The sequence below is a fragment of the Tursiops truncatus genome, chromosome 12 (genome assembly GCF_011762595.2).
Source record: "Tursiops truncatus isolate mTurTru1 chromosome 12, mTurTru1.mat.Y, whole genome shotgun sequence".
NCBI classification, from domain to species: Eukaryota; Metazoa; Chordata; class Mammalia; order Artiodactyla; family Delphinidae; genus Tursiops; species Tursiops truncatus.
Window position 1 is genome coordinate 23,840,136 of NC_047045.1, and position 19,469 is coordinate 23,859,604.

The 19,469-nt window shown below is 36.5% G+C and overlaps 1 protein-coding gene across 3 annotated transcripts in view; it reads right to left on the reverse strand.

Moving 5' to 3' along the window:
• MAP3K7 (mitogen-activated protein kinase kinase kinase 7) overlaps positions 1–19,469 on the reverse strand; it is a 100,991-nt gene that overhangs the window by 79,767 nt on the left and 1,755 nt on the right. For all 3 annotated transcript variants that reach the window (XM_019929442.3, XM_073789440.1, XM_019929443.3), the window contains exons 2-5: positions 8,017–8,127; positions 5,055–5,120; positions 4,520–4,565; positions 3,206–3,344 (exon numbers count right to left, since the gene is read on the reverse strand). In XM_019929442.3, the coding sequence (XP_019785001.1) occupies positions 3,206–3,344; positions 4,520–4,565; positions 5,055–5,120; positions 8,017–8,127 (362 nt within the window). The remainder of the gene's footprint in view (positions 1–3,205; positions 3,345–4,519; positions 4,566–5,054; positions 5,121–8,016; positions 8,128–19,469) is intronic.

Sequence of the window (19,469 nt, forward strand, 5' to 3'; positions counted from 1 at the left end):
GTATTTTCTAAAAACAGCTCTATAAATTAAATCTTCCCAGTCTAAGACTGCCCATCAGGCCAAGAAGAGTTTCTATTTTAATAACTCACTTTACTTAAGAGGTAGTAAGTAATATTATTTATCCATTAAAAATAAAGAGGTAAATATCTGTATATAGTAATATGAAAAAAAAGTCCCAGTAAGTGAAAAAAGCAACATTATGTATAGTGTAATCTATGCATGCTTAAAAAACAAAACAGTGCTTATCTCTGAGGATTGGAAATGGGAGGCAGAAAAGACTTACTTTACATTTTTAAAAATAACAACATATACATAATTAAAGAAAGTAAAGTAAAAATGAACAATATAGAAGAAAGAAAACAACTATCCTTTTTTTTTTTTGCGGTACACGGGCCTCTCACTGCTGTAGCCTCTCCCGTTGCGGAGCACAGGCTCTGGACGCGCAGGCCCAGCGGCCATGGCTCATGGGCCAGCCTCTCCGCGGCATGCGGGATCCTCCCAGACCGGGGCACGAACTCGTATCCCCTGCATCAGCAGGCGGACTCCCAACCACTGCGCCACCAGGGAAGCCCTATCCTTATTTTTAATGTCCTTATTTTGAAGATGTTTCTAAAAATGTTCAATCCCAAAACCATTTTTATGTTTAGAGTATGTGTGTGTGGTAAGAGTATAACCCTATCTTGATTAAAATGACCCAATAAAAGATTTCCAGAAAATTTTCTGAACTTAAGATTACAACTCTTCTAGGTGCTATATTACGCAAATATAATCACCACGTAGCATACTCTTATTCAGGTTTTCCTTTTGATGACAAACAGAAATAAAGATGGGTAATATAATTTGCATCATCACATTGTAGCAATATTCAACATCGGGTTGGGGATTCATTATAATTACAGTTAATAAATTCTTTGTATATAATTTTGTTACAAAATTCTAACTGGAGAGATTACTTAGAAAGTTAGTTTTCTTTTAGTCCAACATGACTAAGATAAGCCAGATAAACTACTATTCACATCTCCATAATGCTACAAATACTTCTATGACAATTTAAGTGGAAAGAATGTTAAATGCAAATTACATGCACTTCAACAAACAAAAATTTTTTCCTTGTTTCATTGTTGTTAAGTTCTTACTACTTTTAACCCAAGATAAGAATTCTGTAACTGACTTCCTTGTTTCATCCTGGTACATTCAAAATATCATAATAATTTTTCTGAATGACTTTTATATTATTATTGCTACAATTAGTACTCCTTTACTCGTAAGACTTTGGATGAACTTGCAAAAGATAAATAAAACAGGGGCACTAGTGCAAGTTGATACTGTATAAAACACCTAACCACATCATCAGGTCCCTTCTTTATATGCCATTCTGAGGAACTCTTCCTGACCGCAGAATCAAAAGGTTTTCAAAAGGTGACAATAAGATACAGTACATGTATTTGTATATACAATTATATATGAAAGCAGTCATTCCAAAGAATTTTCTTTTCCCCAGTACATTCTGAAAAATCAATTCTAATTCTAAAGCCCAATTTGTATGCTGGGTGCCCCACAGGAAATGTGCAACACTATAGGATGAGTCCAACCATGGGGATGCCCAAGAGAAATTAATGACCTAGACAGACCAGACCTCTTCTAAATATGTTAATGGTATTTATTAGCAAAAGGAGAGTCCCCATCTGTAGATGATTTTGGTAGGATGTATCTGGTCTGTCTAAATACGTCGGTTAAATAAACCTAACATTTACGGATTTATGGGGTATGGTTGGATGGAGAATGGAGGTAGCTGTTTAAGCTGTGTAATTATGGAATATAAAAGATGTTAAAAAACAAAAATAACTTTTTTGTGAGATATGTTAAAGTATATTGTTTAATAATTCTTCAGTTATTCCAAAGCCAAAAAGGCCCTAATGCAGACGGGTGACTTTTGGGAGTTGCATCTAATGGTTTCTGGCTCATCCAGGAAAAGAATGCTTTGTCTGTGCCTGATTACTTGCTTGTATCCTTTAAATCAGCCAATTTGTTGCTGGATAAGAGCTATGATTTTCATGAGTTTGCTTTGATAATTCAACTCTTTTAAATGGGGTGGGGAGGTGGGTATGGAGGACACAGTCTCCAAAACTAGGAAAAAAAAAGTGCTTTCTTCTTTACTACCCAAGACAGGTAGCTGCAACAACAACCTTAGGAGTCAAGTTAAAAAAATAAAAGTATCATAAATCTAGGGCTTAAACATTATTTGACCAGGGACCTGGGGAAAGGGAAATCAGTTTAAGCTTGGAGGTGGAAATAAGGTACACTAGCGAGAACAGTGATTCCAAGAGTTGAAACCTATGTAGAGTGTATCAGATTAGACAGGAGAGTGAGAAGTTATACCCAGAAGGGATGCTTTAATGCTTTAAACCAGCATCAAGAGAATGGAATACTTGAGACTGATTTCCTAGGGGATACCTCTTATCTGAGGACTGATGTGGTGGCCAGGGGTAGAGGGGAAAGAGCATACGGGGACTTTTTACTTTCTCACAGGTGGACAGAGAAGAAAAAAATTAGAGAGAAATGGGGACAAAAATATGCATGTTTTCTTTAATTGTGTACCCACAGAAACAAAAAAATCCACAAAATTTTAGCCTTTAAAAATACTTATGTAGGGAATTTTGAAGTTCTTTCAAAGTCCCAGAATCCTCAATAAGGAGAAATCCAGAATATTTTCAATTTCTACTCAGATGTGCCAGCAATGCCCTTTGCCTTCCTCTGAAAAGGCAAATAATAACCACTCTGCATATTTTTGTGCAATGTCAACATTGTGCTTATTAGGGATAGAGTGGGGAACAAGACAGACTTGTCTCTGCTCACATGGAACTAACTATTTAGGGAAAACAATAAATACCGTGGGCACAAAATAGGACTTGCAGACTAATAGATTCTAGAATTATGCTAATCTAAGGTAGAAGTTATTAAAAATAAAAACTCAACTAAAATAAAAATGCCACTAAAGACAACATTCTAAAATGCAAGCTTAGATAAATGACTAAATGATGAAGGTGAGTTAAAAGTAAACAATCTTAAAAAAATAAAAAACAAACATTCTTGAGCAAGCCAAAGGGGATTAGAGAAGAAAAACTGATGTGCAACGACCAGCTTAAATTAGGGAGTGGGTAGGGGATGGCAAGAGAGAGAGAGACACCACATTATTAGAACTTACTTTGGTGGTTTCAGGTCCCTGTGAATTAGAGCTTTGGGTTGCATGCTATGAAGATAAGCCACTCCTTGGGAACACTGTAAACACCAACTCATTGCGTGGGCAGCAGTGTAATATGGCAATGGTTCAGCACCATGCAGCACTGCAAAAGAAAGGCACAAACTAAAAAGAACTTTATTGCATATAACAAAAGACACAAGGTGAATGCAAGCACTATCAGAACACACGACTGGGTATTTTCCTACACATGCTCCCATCGGTCCTGCTTTTCATTCTTTTCCGAATAAAAAGATGGAAATAGTTAATGATTTAAAATGGATAACTACCACATAAGTACCTAACCTTTAATAAGATTCCATTAACTGTTATACATACATTCAAGTAAAATTAATATACATTACCAAGTTTTTTCATATTGACAGATGCAGTCTTTCACACAATACTATAAATTATAAGCAATGTGATGACATACTACTATAAGAGAGATACAGAGAAATACTATGGAAGGAAACAAAATGTGCATCAAGATGTTTACAATTATGCTTTCTATAATGGCTAAAAACTAGAAATAGTTTAACCAAATAAAACATGGGAGTATCAGATAGCCATTAACAATGATGATCACATGAGCAGTAAATATAAGTAAAAGTTTATATAAAATAATGTTAATTTAAAAAATAAAATGCTACAATTTATTTTATATAAATGGTGTGACAAGAGACTATTTATATATATGTTTGGTGTTTCTTACAGTGAAAGGGTTAGCTCTGTTCTATAAAGGTAACTAAACGATACAGTTTCCTTTCATTGTTATCAAAATGACATATATACACTAACATGTATAAAATAGATAACTAATAAAAACCTGCTGTATTTAAAAAAATGTTCTGTGAAGTGAATTTTCACAATTTTATTTTTGGGGAAAAAAGCAAAATAAAGCAGAATAAGGATGTGCGGTTAAAGAGTTCTAGAAGAGGAGACTGAAAGCTAAGAGAGGGCAAAAAGAAAAAATTAAAAGTATGAAGATATTTTAAAATCTATTTAAAAAGCAAGTTTGACTTTACTTAAATGCTTTTAACATTATGCAGAGTACCATCAATTTAAAATATTGATATCCTTAGACCTCTAAATTTCACATACTGATGTTGTAGCATCTTATCTTTTCATTTTTAATCTTTAGCAGATTTCTTTTTTTAATTACCTCCTTTGGGGACTCTGAGGATAAACTGTGAAGAACATTAAGTAACTTACAATTTATATTAAAAGCTTTTCAATTATTTCACTCTACTAGATAAAGACAGGTCTAATGACACTCACCATTATACAAGGAGCCCCCTTCAGCATACTCCATCACAAGACACACCTAAAGGAAACATATGCCGGAATAATTAACCACAGAGCTATACCATCTTGCGGAACTTGAGAGATAACTTAGTTCAACCTTTGATTTTATAAATGCATTAAAAATCATTCTTTTGTCCCCTACTATGTGAATAGTGCTAGAGGAAATAAAAGGTATCTATGATCTAAGACCTTGTCTTCTAGGGGACCACTGTCTAAGAGTGGAGATGTATATAAAAACATAATCACGAGATCTGTGGTGACTTTTTCCAGTGCAAATGAACAGGTGCTGTCATAGGATATTGTAAGCCTCCTAAGAAGATGAGGTTACTGGATAAGACCACCTAAGACAACTATTCCCTTATATTGTGTTGCTAACAGATTAGAAACACATATAATTTTTTTTTGAAATAATATGACAGATCAAAATAGCTTCATAAACTACACAGCTGCACGTATCTGCCACATCATTTCTTATAGACAGAGTATAATGAAAAAGTGACAAACTTACTGGATTCAAGCAGGCTCCATATAGCTTTACAATGTTAGGATGGTTCACACGGGATAACTGCCGAAGCTGTAACAAATTAAGGTTTCTTTTAAAAAGTGCTAACTTTTAACGAAGTGATCTCACAGTATCATTCAAATCTTAACATTGTACAAAACATTAGCGTAATCAATCAGCAATCACTGTTTCTGCCGAAGCTGTAACAAATTAAGGTTTCTTTTAAAAAGTGCTAACTTTTAATGAAGTGATCTCACAGTATCATTCAAATTTTAACATTGTACAAAACATTAGCGTAATCAATCAGCAATTACTGTTTCCTACGTAGCAGGCACTGTGGTCCTAAGTGCCTGCCAGAATGGCACAGAATCCCTGCCCAGAGCTCTCACAGTTTAGTTGGGGGAGAGACATGTACACAAATAATTAAAGCAATGTGCCAAGTGCTATAACAGGAGTTATGTACAAGGCATAAGTACAAATTAGAAGAAGAAATTAACTTTGCCAAGGATGCCATCCCCGAGATGGCACTGAGCTGAGTTATCGAAACCAGAAGAAGCCATATCATCATCATCATCATCATCTTCAAAGGTGATGGTTGAATGAATAGCCGACCTACTCTACGCTGGGCACTGGTGGGCACTTTATAGATATTGTATAATCCTCACAACTTTGCAAGGTAGGTATTATCATTTTCATTTTAAAGATGAGGTACCATTAAGATAAGGCTCAGAGAAGGTTAAATGAGCTGCTAAATACCCTAGAGTTAGGAAACAGTACAGCCAGGGTTTGAACTTTGGTCTGACTTAAAATCTGCATTCTCTTCCTTCCATCTTCCATCTCTTGAGTTAACTCCCTCTTCTCCATTCCCACTACTACTGCCTTAGCAATTCCAACCTGAACCACTGTAGTAATTACTACAGCCTTCTCCTAACTGGTCTCCTTACTTCCAGTTTTATCCAATCCAATCCAATGATTCATATGGAGGTCAGTGAGGGGTTTGGCTGTACTCATCTCCCTTTCTCTACATCTCAAATTTCTATTAACATATCCCCCCAAACTGCGCCTTGCTCTCTCTTCTCTCCCTTTTCTGCTTCTCCCCCTTTCTTCTTCCTTTCCTTCTCTACTACCTACATTATACTGCTGGCTCATATGAAGTCCACTAAGGTAAACCTTTTTACTACATGCTACTTAGAAAGCTGTATTTTTCTACAGCCAACATTTGTAGATTTTCAGTCCTAACAGACTTAATATCACTATTTATTATATTTCATCTCATTAAGATTCACTACTGAGCTTCAGATAGCAGATTATTCAAGCATTTATTCCTGTTCCCTCCTCAAATACCACTAAGAAGGTAAAGGTACTTTTTTCAAGGCATAAACTCAGAAGGATGAAGAGAATGTGAAATGAGAAAACAGTACATATTTTTGGAAGTTGGACAGCAAGTGACTAGCAATAACTAACACAGCAGACCTAAAAGAAATGAGAAAAAGTGAGAAGCAACCAGATTTATCTCACAAACCTTCCAAAAGGTGGAGGAGTGGTGGTAGTACCAGGTATCTATTCATACAAGCTAATAAAAGAGCAGAGAGATTGCTTAAAAGTTAGACCAAAGATTCCCTCCAGCCCTGACTTCAAACAGCTTAGTGACTGCCTCTTTACTGTCTCAAAGATTAGAGGTTGATTCTTTACAGAAGGTGTAATACCTTCCTAAATATAGAGATATATATTTAATATAGAGATAAATACAGAGATAGAAATATGATAATACCTTCTTTAGAGAAGGTGTGAGTCTCTGGATTGGGGGATACCATATAAAACTAAGGGATGAGCTCAAAGTAGTTGCCTCTGAGAAGCAGAAAACTTGATGCGAGGAGGTACGGGGATTAACGTTTTTTTTTAGTAAGAATACATGGAGAACCTTTGACAATTTATCAACAAATTACATGTATACATAACTTTGATGAGAAACTTTTTTTCTCCAAGCTATTATGATCTTTTTGACTCTGGATTGCTAGCCTTTAACACATATTTTTACCTAGTTTTAGGAAACTACCAATACAAGAGTATACGATCAATGACCTCATATAAACCATAAACAAAAACTGTGAATAAGGCAAGATAAAGCCAGACTCCTGGAACATACTACTATAGATCATCTTTCTTCATGATGACATCAAACCATTCATCAGCATTTCTCAACTCATTCAACTAATTACAAAAATCCACTTCATCATCTCACAACTAAGTTCTCATTTCTTCATGTTATACATTAAAAAGTATCATGAAGTATATTTTGAAATTATAATTAAATAAAATCACAGATATAAATTCAGAAGGTTTATAAGGTAAAGACCACTCATCTATTGGCCAATGAAGTTAAAAAGTGATAAAACCATTGATTTATTGAAATACTGTGATCTAATATATAAAACAGCATAAAAGAATGAAGCTGGTAATACAATAATCTCATGATTATCAAATTCTCCTCCATCATCAAATATGTAAGAGAAGAGAGTTGTAAATTTTCGTGTTAAATGAGAGAAACCAATTTGAAATTGTTTTTCCTTAAAATAATCCCATTGGAATTTCTAAAAATGTTCAGTCAAAAATGAATGCATAAAATTTCCCTTCTTAATTTTAGATAATGGGAGAGATTACCATTTCTTTTCTATTTTAAAATTTAAATTACATGCCTTGAAATAGACCTGAATTACATGGAAGAGATTGTATTTTAATTCAGGGACGAATTCATTTATGTAGCTAATTCTCTTTTCCCCTAATTTTTAATCAGAATTAAGAGTGTGAATGAAAAAATATTCCTATGGCATTCCCTTTGGTTCAACCAAACTGCTGATGTTCAAGTATACAGAGAAATGACAACCGAGAAACATTTTTTTTCATAATATTAAATTCACAGAGTATCTTAGGTGAAGAACTACACAACAGAAATGACACTTCAACTTACCTCTACAATAAAAGCTTTCCTCTCAGATTCACTTTCTATTTGTTTAATAGCAACATCTTTTGCTCTCCACTTAGCTTTGCATACTACTCCAAAAGCTCCTCTTCCAACGACCTTTAAAAAAAAAACTCACGAGAATCAGAAACAAATAACAGCCTAATGCATAACAATGAAGCCAATCTGAAAGATTTATTAAAGAAGATTTTTAGAAATCATCACGATCTGGATTTGCCACTGAGTAGGTATGAATTTTCATTACAGTGAGGAGATAATGAAATGTACTGTCTCTATCTTTGAAAGTTTATGGTCTAGACATCTCTTCATTCTCAAAACTGAAAACAAACAAAAAAGACTCTTAGAGGGCTTCCCTGATGGCGCAGTCGTTTAGAGTCCACCTGCCGATGCAGGGGACACGGGTTCGTGCCCCGGTCTGGGAAGACCCCACATGCCGCGGAGCAGCTGGGCCCCGTGAGCCATGGCCGCTGAGCCTGCGCGTCCGGAGCCCGTGCTCCGCAGTGGGAGAGGCCACAACAGTGAAAGGCCCGCGTACCGAAAAAAAAAAAAAAAAAAAAAAGACTCTTAGTGACAGAAAACAAATTAAAACAGGCAAGATGAATGAGAGGATAGAGAGAAGATGGCTTGGAAAAAAATAAATAAAAAGCAGAAACATATAATCAATGTTTTAAGCTCTCATATTTATGAAATTAAAAAGTAGCTTTTAAATAGTTCAGTGGGGGTAGGGAGTAGATGGGAAAGATTAAAAATAGAGATGATAAAAAACTGGCCACTGTGAAGAACAGTAAAAACATAGTATCATATTATACAATGGAACATTATTTGTCAAGAAAATGGAATGAACTACTGATACATGCTACAACATGCATGAGCCTTAAAAACACTACGCTCGAGCGCCAGACACAAGAGATCGCATATTGTATGATTCCAGTTATACAAAATGTCCAGAAAAGGCAAATCTTTAGAGGTAGAAAGTAGATCAGTGGTTGTTTGGGGCTAAGAGTGGAAACTGGGATTAACTGTAAATGGGTAGGAGGAATCCTACACCAAGGTGATGAAAATGTTTGAAAACTGATTTCTGGTGATGTTTGTACAACTTAGCAAATTTGTACAAATTATTGTACACTTCAAATGGGTAAATTTTATGATATGTAAAATATATCTCATTAAAGTTTTTTTTAAAAGTTAAAAATAAAAATTGACAATATATTGTATTATTGTTGAAGCTGATGGGTAGCTCATGAACTCATTCCTCTCTCAGGCTATTCGACTTCTATTAACGTTTGAAATTTGCCAAAATATTAAAACAACAACAAAAGAATAGCTTTAGATACTTGTTAGAACAAAATCATTCTACATTATCACTGTAAATGACCTTAGTTAGGTGCCATCTACTCCATTTCAACCTCCAACAGACCTAAGTACTTCCTTAAGCAAAAAATCTAATTCCCTGTACAGCTCTCATTTATGATGCACTTTCTATATAGCAGGCACTAAGCTAAGTGCTTTACATACATTACATCATTTACACAACCTTAGGTGACAGGTACTAGAGGTATCTTCATTTTACAGATGAAGCATCTAGGTTTAAAGAAATCAACTAACTTGCCCAGGGCTATGTAGCTAGTAAAGAGCAAGTGCAGTCTGATGCCAGGAAGTCTAACACCAGAATGTTAGAGATCCTGATTTGTACACATATATCTGTATTATATTTCAGAAAGGAGCAGTTATATCTTCTCTTGGAGGAGGAGTCTTCACTTTAGGCAAACTTACATGTACAGGGACTCCTTGTAGAGTAAGAAAGGGGTGCTTATAACTACCAGGACAGTAGTTGTAAACTGAGATGGATGGCCATTCTAGCCATACCTCAAATTCCAATTCAAACATTACACAAAGCAGTATGGACATTTCTCATGTTGCTTAATGTATAAAACCACCCAAATGGTTAACATTTATTGAATGCCTATCATGTGCCAGGTACTACTAGTCTATGTGCTTTCATGCATTAACACATTTAATCCTCTTCCATTAAGGTAAGTAGTAAACTGAGTCAGACGGTTGCAAGTTGCCCAAGATCACAGGGTCAGAGAAGCCAGGATTTGAAGCCTAGAGTATGTAATGACCAATTCACTCTATATTCAGCCTCTGGATGTCATTAACTTAAAGGAAACTGGGCTGTCTTTCCTTTAGTGACTTTCCCTTTTTCCATTCCTAGCCCTGGGTGCTCAGGGACCTCCTGCTTAGGCTCTAGCCCTCCTCCACACCTCTCATGAGGGAAAGGAACCAACGTCAGTTATTTGGACTTGTCATTCAGTTACTTTAACGTGTATGGTTATTGGTTAAACCTGGTACTATCAGAATAACAGAAAAAGTACACCTAGGATCTGGAACCTAACAGACTTGAGTTTAAATGTAGGTTCTGTCTGCCTATTAGCTACCAATACTGGGCAAGTTAATGTCTTTGAGCTTCTGCTTTCTCAACAGTAAAAGGGAGATGCTTACATTTTCCTCAGCGAATATCTATAGTGTTCATAAGTCAAAACCAGGCATTTTCTTCAATATTACAAAAGAATAATAAGTGCTTGGAGTAGGGTATGAATCAGTTTCAGGAGCTATATTCCTCATTTCTCTCACAATTAACCACTATGAATAGCAAACAGGTCCTAAAATGAATTTCAACTTTATGACAATGTCGGCTAAGAAAGCATGGATGGAGACCAGCCAACTTATTGATATTACTATGAAATAATGATTGTGGAGTAATTTAATATATTCTTCAATTATATATTTACATATACATCAAAGCAACTGGTACTCGGTAGGTCTCCTCTTGTTTCATTTTCCTATTCTCAGAAATGTCCCTGCAGGGATTCCAAACATTGCATTTGTGGATCATACATCTGTTGTAAAAACTGTGTAAGGTGTGCATGACTAATTGTGATGCACAAATGCCACCTAGTGCTGAGATGATGGCTGACTCTGAGTTTGCAACGTAAAACTATGGTAACAAAATGTGGGCAAGCAAGGACATGATAAGCTTCCTCCCTTTTGTTTAAGAAAGCAATTTTTTGAACTGTCTGAAATACAAACAGGCATATTCATGTAAGATGAGAGCCCATGTACTTAAGAAGCCTCCACTCACATTAGGGCCATATTATATTTCACCTGTATGGTGAAACAACAGATCTAAAATGATAATAAAGTAAGTCCAAGATGCCCAAGGTTGTACACATAAACTGAAACACATGATAGAAAAAATAACTGCTGTGAATTCAAAGGTTAGAGGCACAGAGTCATTGCTTCACAAATTATATTTCTGTGTATCTAATGATTCTGATCACCAGTTCCAATGTGTGGAGGGGGGTTTCCCCACACTCCCAAGCAATTCTCAGATACCAGCTGGACATCCTACCATTCAGCTCAATTCTGACATTATCCACCTGGAGAGAGCATCAGATCCCACAGGTTAAGGGCTCAGTTCTACCAGAGTGCAACCCCTCCCCCTTGAGAGGCCAGTCACAAGCCAGGTTATCTATCACCTGGGCTTCTCATCAACCAGCTATAGACTGGAGGTACCAATGACCCCCTCCCTTGGGTTTGATTAATTTGCTCAAGTGGCTCACAGAACTCGAACACTTTACTTACTAGATTACCAGTTTACTACACAAGGATATAACTCAGGAACAGCCGGGCAAGGTAAGCGGAAAGGGCACAGAGCTTCCATACCCTCTCTCTGTGCCCCACTTTCCCCCAATCCTCACGTGTTCACCAACCTGGAAGCTCTCTGAACCCTGTCCTTCTGGGTTTATATGGAGCTTTATCACAGGGCCATGAATGATTCAACCTCCAGCCCTTTTCCTCTCCCCAGAGGTCAGAGCGGTGGGACTGAAAATCCCAACCCTCTAATCACATTGTTGGTTCTCCTGGCAACCAGCCCCATCCTTAGGTGTGGTCCAAAATTAACCTTGAGACATCTTTATCTCTCTCTTCACTTACGAAAATCAGAGAGTTTGGGGAGCTGTGAGCCAGGAACTGTAGACAAAGACCAAATATATATATGACAAATATATTTTGATCATTTGAACGACCAAGTACCTATTTCTTATAAATCACCATATCACAGAATCAAAATGTGACTTCTCATTTTTTCAAATGGCATAAATATTAGGAGTGAAAGAAAAAAAATATACAAAGAATTGATTCCTGCCTTTGTGGGATGAAAATGAGGTAGAGAAGAAATTCAAGACAAAACAACAGCATTGAAATTTTTAAAAAAAACACTTCCCGGCTGAAGAGAGCCAAAAGTGAGAGTCCATGATGGCAGCTTTCAGGACAGACTTAGGGTTTCAAGGGCCGGAAAGACTTATTCCCACGCCCCCTCCCTCCCAACTTCTCACTGAGATCCCCAGGAGGAAGCAGCCTCACAGGATATGCTTTGCCAACATGGGAAGCTGCAAATGAGTAAGTGTGGCAAGGGAGACAGTCAGAGGGAGGCCCTACCCAGGTTCTCTCAGCCCCGACAGTACAGGGAAATGATACAGAAAAACTCTTGCCAAGAGAAAAACAAGGTAACTGAAGAGTTTTCTGACTGCAGGAGGGAGGCTGTTGGATGGTAGACAGCTCAAATACAGGGAGCTAAATGTAGAGCTCAGCTGAATTTCAGAGGATCAATGAAAGCCAAAGGGGAAGGCCTAGTCAGCAAGCAGGGAAAAATGGGTAAGATCTCCTGCTTTCGAGGGGTGAAGTGAGGCTAATGCCAAGAGAATGATGAACTTCATTTCTTTACTTCTTAAACCAATATTTCTTGAATGTCTACTATATCCATCTGGGATACAAGAGATACAGCTGTAAATAAGACAAAGGCCCTGATCTACGAGGAATGTACTTTCAATTTAAGGGGGGCCGGGAGAGGAAAGAAAAGACAGTCAATAGACAAAAAAATGAATAAGAAAAATATCAGCTTGTAAAATAAATGCTGTGTAGAAAACCAAAAATTGAATAATGTGACAAAGAGACTGGTGAAACTTATGGCTGGATAGTATGAAATGCCATCTGAGGAGGTTACTAACTTGATATTTGAATGACACATGGAACCGAGCAAACAAGAAGAAACAACTAATGTGAAGGCCCTAAAGGGGGAAAAAAAACCCTCATTTCCTATTCAACAATATTTGAACCCCATCTAGGGACTAGGCGTTATCCTACGCATTCCAGACAAAGAAGGGAACAAACCAAACCAAAATCCTCGCTCTAACTACTTATATTCTCGTGGAGGGAGACACATAAAGAGGAAGCAAGATTTATTTTTTTAAGAAAAGATATATTTTAGAAACTAATAAGTGCACTAAGAAGAAAAGCAGCATAATTGTGTGTGTGTGTGTGTACACGTGTGTGCACTACCCCCACCCCAGTTTTAAACAGGATAGTCCTGCAAGGCCTCACTGAGAAAGGTGATACTTTAGTGGTGACCTAGAGGAATACTTGGAGTGTTTGGTGTGAGCGGAGCATAGTGGGAAAAGGGAAGAGTGATGCAGGATAAAGGTGGAGATAGCATTGACATATACACACTACCAAATGTAAAATAGATAGCTAGTGGGAAGCAGCCGAATAGCACAGGGAGATCAGCTCGGTGCTTTGTGACCACCTAGAGGGGTGGGATAGGGAGGGTGGGAGGGAGACGCAAGAAGGAGGGGATATGTGGACATATGTATACATATAGCTGATTCACTTTGTTATACAGCAGAAACTAACACACCATTGTAAAGCAATTATACTCCAATAAAGATGTTAAAAAAATAAAAAAAGATAAAGCTGGAGATAGAGGCAGACTCTGGATCCTGAACGGCTCTTGGCACCATGAAAAGGAGTGTGGATTTCAGTCTAAGTAATGGGAAGCAATTAGAGGAATTTAAGGAGGAATGTGACATGATTTTGCATTAAAAAAAAAAATCATTCTGGCTCTAGTGTGAAGAATGGATTGTAGGGAAGCTAGCATATATACAAAGAGAGACCAGGTAGAGGCTGTAAAAGCAGCCCAAGCAAGAGAGAAGAGCTTTGAGGACAAGGTTGATAGTAGTGCAGAAAAATGGGCAGATCTGGGATAGGTTTTAGAGGTAAAGTCAATGATGATCTCCATGCAGGCAGGACAGGTGGACAGGAAAAGAGATGAATCAAGGATAACGTCTAGACTCAGCACCAGTTTAGTGAAGGATAAGAAAGACTGGAGCAAGCAGATTTTCTTTCTTTTTTTTTTTAATGGCACAGAGTTCTGATTTAGTCATATAAAGCTTAAGATGCCTATTAGATCCGAGCGGAGATATCAAGAAAGAAAGTGGAAACATGAGTCAGGGAGAAGTCAGGCAGGAGATGAAAACTTGGGAGAGTCATCAGCATTTAGTTGGTACTTCTAGTCAATCAACTGGATGCTGTGACCAAAAAATAACATGTAAATACTGGGGTCCCAGAACTGAGCTTTGAAGCACTTCAACATTTAGAACACAGAGGAGAAGGAACCAGCAAACATTGAGATGCAGCAGTCAATAAGGTAGCAGGCAAACCCGGAAAGTGCCACAAGAAGCCAAAAAAGAAGAGTTTCAAGAAGAAAGCAGACATAAAAACAGCAAAAGCATTAAGCCAATGGCTCTCTAAGTGTGGTCTCTGGGCGGGAAGCATCTTCATTGCCTAGAAATTTGAGAAGATGTTATTCTCAGGTTCCCACCCAGAATTACTGAGTCTGAGGGTCCGGCCCAGCAATCTGTGTTTGAACAAATCCTTCAGGTGATTGTGATATTTGAGAATTACTGTATTAGGTTATATTAAAACCATCATTGTGAGACAGGACACTTCACTGGAAACCATGACATAGACCAGAGAGCCCTCCCTTGCTGAAGTTTTCCATAAATAATATGGACATGACATCTTGGGCAGGAAGAAAGGAAAAGGAGAATTCTTGTGAGCAACCTAATGTTTTTCCTGACACATGGTAGATCAGGACAAAAGAGTGGCACAGATGGCAAACTGCGACACAATGGCAACTGAGGTAAACAATGAAAAAACTAATATTCAAACTACAAAACACTGAAAGGAAGTTACTTTTTACTTACTACCAAATTTCTAATTCAAGTTCACAATCAAATATGCTTTTTGGATTGCATTCATATCTTAGTAAGGTTCTTTGACATATTATCATTAACAATTAGTTTGAACTGACAGCTTTCCCCAAAGATCAGTTTTCACCAAGAGTGTAAAAAATGGTGCACATCCAAATTACAAGTATCCCCTCCAACACACACATCCATCCAAAATGGTGAACCTAGAAATAAATATTTCAGATATTTTTCACAATCCCTCAGATGTAAAAATAGAAGAACAGAGGAACGCAAAGAGAACTTTGGTTTTAAAAGGGAAATCAATTTAGAAATATTTCCTTCTGAATTTATGAATGTTTTCTAAATTAAAATGTTCTCAGATTAATTCTCTTATTATATGTAGCTCTCCCCCTATGGTTTAGCCCTCATGGTTTTGGGTCCACAACTTTAGTCTCATGTAATAAAGCAGATTTAAATTTAATTTCTTAATAAAAAGTACAGAAGAATAAGAGAGATGATTATAGAATATTTCCATGCAATTAGTATTAAAAGGCACAAAAACCAAAATCAGAAGTTGGTGTATGTGTTTAAAGAAAGCAACTCCTTTAAAAACTAATTTCTCTAAGATGGAAGACTACTCCATTCCTTTATTCAAGTTAGGTTTTTAAAAACAAAAAACCACCTAAACTAAAACTACATGGAAAAGCATGTATGCCACTGTGCTCTTAATTTACTATGAAATAATTCTTAATTGTGCCCAATTCATGTTATTTTTAGTTCAGTGACTGTAGCTGTCAGTTTGCTTTGGCTCTGTTCTGTGGTCTATGTGAATGGACCCTGGCTGTGCTGCCACTACTCTGGCTAGAAATTTGGAACATGACAGAACAAACATAGATCTTAACATTTATCAGTTAGAACCTGGAGCCTCCAACTATTTCAGAACTTCAATATCTATTAATAAACTGTGGCAAAGTAGAACTGCCATCTGCTGACAAGACAGACTTGATAACATAAAAGTAAAACTTTGATTATTCAAACTTTCTTTTGACTTTTTCATGCAGTCTTTTAAAAGCAGCCATAAGACATCCAACCTGTTTAATAGGCCCTTCTTTCAAATAATATGCCCATGTCATCTTTTAAGCTACACATGCACAATATAAAAGTTATCGCTGTGGTTACCTCTTCACTGAGATAACAATTACAGATTTCTACTGAATACGATAATTACTAAGCTTCACGTGGAAGAGCTTATTAATAATTTTGGATGTTCATAATATTAATACTGACTAACAAATCTATAGAATCAGTTTATTCAGGCCACTGTAAGTTAGGTTTTTCTCTGTTATCAGTTGCCCATATACTTATAACGTAAAATTACAAAATGTACATCACTACCAAAGTTCTTCCTGTATTTCCCTTTAAAACAAAATCTTTGCATGTCTCCATGATGAAACTTAAGAAGATATAAATGCTGCAATGATTATATGTGTCTTGCACATATGCTATTCTTGACATCAACACTGTGGGTCTCCCCTTTAAAAAGCAACCATACTAAATATGGTCTTTTTAGCATTTTAGTAAAGGCCCACCAATACATGGCTTACTCTCAGCACCTCACCCTTTGCAGCATCTTTTACCCCCGGCTAAACCGAAGTATTTGCTAGGTATAATGGATTGTAATGGAATCAACATTTGCAAAGAGAATCAGATTTCATTTTTAGTGTAAATGCTACTTTAGCCGAATCACTAACTTATCTTAACCTCTGGTTATATCACATAAAAGAACCAGACCATATAAGAGAACCAGACACTAAAATTCTCATGATTATGCTGTGGTAACTTCATTTACTCACTCAGCAGCTATTTATAGAAAACCTTTAGATGCTAGGCATTGGAGTTACAAGTGGGAATAAGACAGGTTAAACTTTGCTGGAGGGATACATAATTTTGGTTACTGGGAAGTGCCATGAAGGATAACAAAAATGACAAAGATCTAGGTTGCTCAGGGAAGGCTTCTCTAAGGAAGTAACATTTGAAGTCGGACTTGAATGATGAGAAGGAGTCTGCCATTTGAAGTTCTGGGGGGAAGAGCATTAGAGGCAGAGGAACAACTGCAAAGAAAATTCATCTTAGTATCTTTCCCAATCTCTGATGCTTACTTTATTCAAAACGTAGTTTCAAAATCTTTCCCACTCAATGGAGCCTTCTGTGATAAACTCTACTTTCAAATTATGGGTTAAATGCTCAATTAACATTACATTCATAGTTTTAAATTTGTGGTCCTAAAAATCTAGCCTCACAGTAAGTCAAAGTTTTTAAGGAGAGAATCCTAGGATCCTTCTATTCATCTTCCATAATCTTAGCAGTATTATCCACAGAAGACACTGTTCATTAAATGCTCAAGACCAACTATTATAAAGGAAATCAGTATTTTGTTTCCCCATTCTTACAATAAGGTTTGGTTACAGAGTACTTCAGAAAGAACCAAAGTGACCCTGTAAATCCAAATGGAAAGAGCAAATGACTCAGGAGTGAGAAATCGCAAATTCATTTCCTGGCTCTACCATTTAATTAGACATGAGGCTTCTGGCAAATCAAATTCTATGACCATTTGTCAGTATCTGTAAAATGGGGGTATCATTTGCCCTATTTAACCAGGATTAGTTAGTCACAAACTACAGTCCACAAGAGGTCATGATCACTGTTCTTAAAGCTTACTGTGGAAACACAGCATAAATACTGCAAGCAATAATGTGTTTTCATTTTAGAACTGGAAGAGACCTTACATGATCTTGTTCAATCTCTTATTTTACATGAGAAATCAGAGGCCCAGAAAAATAAGGTGACTTGCTCAAAGTTACTGAAACACATTATGGCAAAATCCGTATGGCATTGACATTTTCTAAATACCCAGCCTACTGGGTACACTTTTTTACCACAACACACTGCCTTCACCACTTCTTGCAAGCTAGTCCACAATGTGCATACCTCACAGTTTATTCCAACAGTCTCTACACTCAGATTCACAACGACAAAAGCTAAATGACTTTAAAAAAAGTACCTACATAGGTTTCTGATGCTGAGACCTGACATAATTTGATATCAGAACTGAATTTAGGAAGTTCCACGCTGATATTACTGAGTCATGATATTAGAGATATTAGAAATGTAAGGCGTAAAATCATGATATTAGAGATATTAGAAATGTAAGGCGTAAAATCATGATATTAGAGATATTAGAGTCATGATATTAGAGATATTAGAAATGTAAGGCGTAAAATCAGCTGATGCCTTAAAAATATGCACCTACGAAATGAATGCATATTTGGCTTATGGTTGGAGTATTTTTCTTACATAGTTTCCAACTGAATCGATATAATGCTGATTCAATTACACTTATTTGAGAAACAGAATATGATTTTCTTTATTTATATGCAATATACCGGTACCACATAAAATACTGAAAGCAACATAAAATACTTTTTGTTTTTAGTCACCTTTCTCTGTTCTCTTATTCAAGATTTTAAGCCAGAAGTAGAATCTAAGTTAAGAAATAGTTACCGAGTGCTGTGCACCCTAGACTATGTAACACTGTTTTAATGTGAAAATAAAGAATATAATGAAAATTATGTAACAGTTTTAACATTAGAAGAGTCTAAATTCAATCTTTAACATGAAATTAAACTGCGTAATAAAAAAGTGAGAAGAATAAAATTAGATGACTGCCTGACATTAGAAAACTTCAGCTACAAACAAAAATTTACTCCTCAGGAATGTCCTAAAAATACCAAAGAAAAGTTGAAACATTATCTAAACTGAAGGAAGGGTCTTTGGAAACAGAACCTCAATCAGAAGTTAAGTGGCTTCGGAGGAAGAGCAGTAAAATGATAAATGACACCTTAGTAACCAAGAATGTAAAATGCTTTAGAAAGTAGTGTGGGAAAACTAAGGTGGTAAAAACCAAATGATGTAAGTCTGTGAAAGCATTTGGAAGACCATGAAGTATAAGTTATTATTATATGACAATCTGTAGTCTACAAGCATAACAGTTCACCACAGAGCAGACGTAAATGCTTATTTAAAAACTGTAATTCTTTTATACTGACTCACCAAATTTTCATTCTTAAAAAAGAAAGAATGTTAGCCATGAAAGCTGGATCAACTATCCAATTCTTAAAAAGGAATTTATCATAGCCTCAACAGAACACACACACACACACACACACACACACACACACACACACACAAATTCCCCCCTCTTTCCAAACTATGGGTCCTTCTTTTAGCCATGTGACCTTAAAGCAGGTCACTGTTCCTCTCTGTAACTCAGTTTCCTAGTAATGTGTGTCAGGC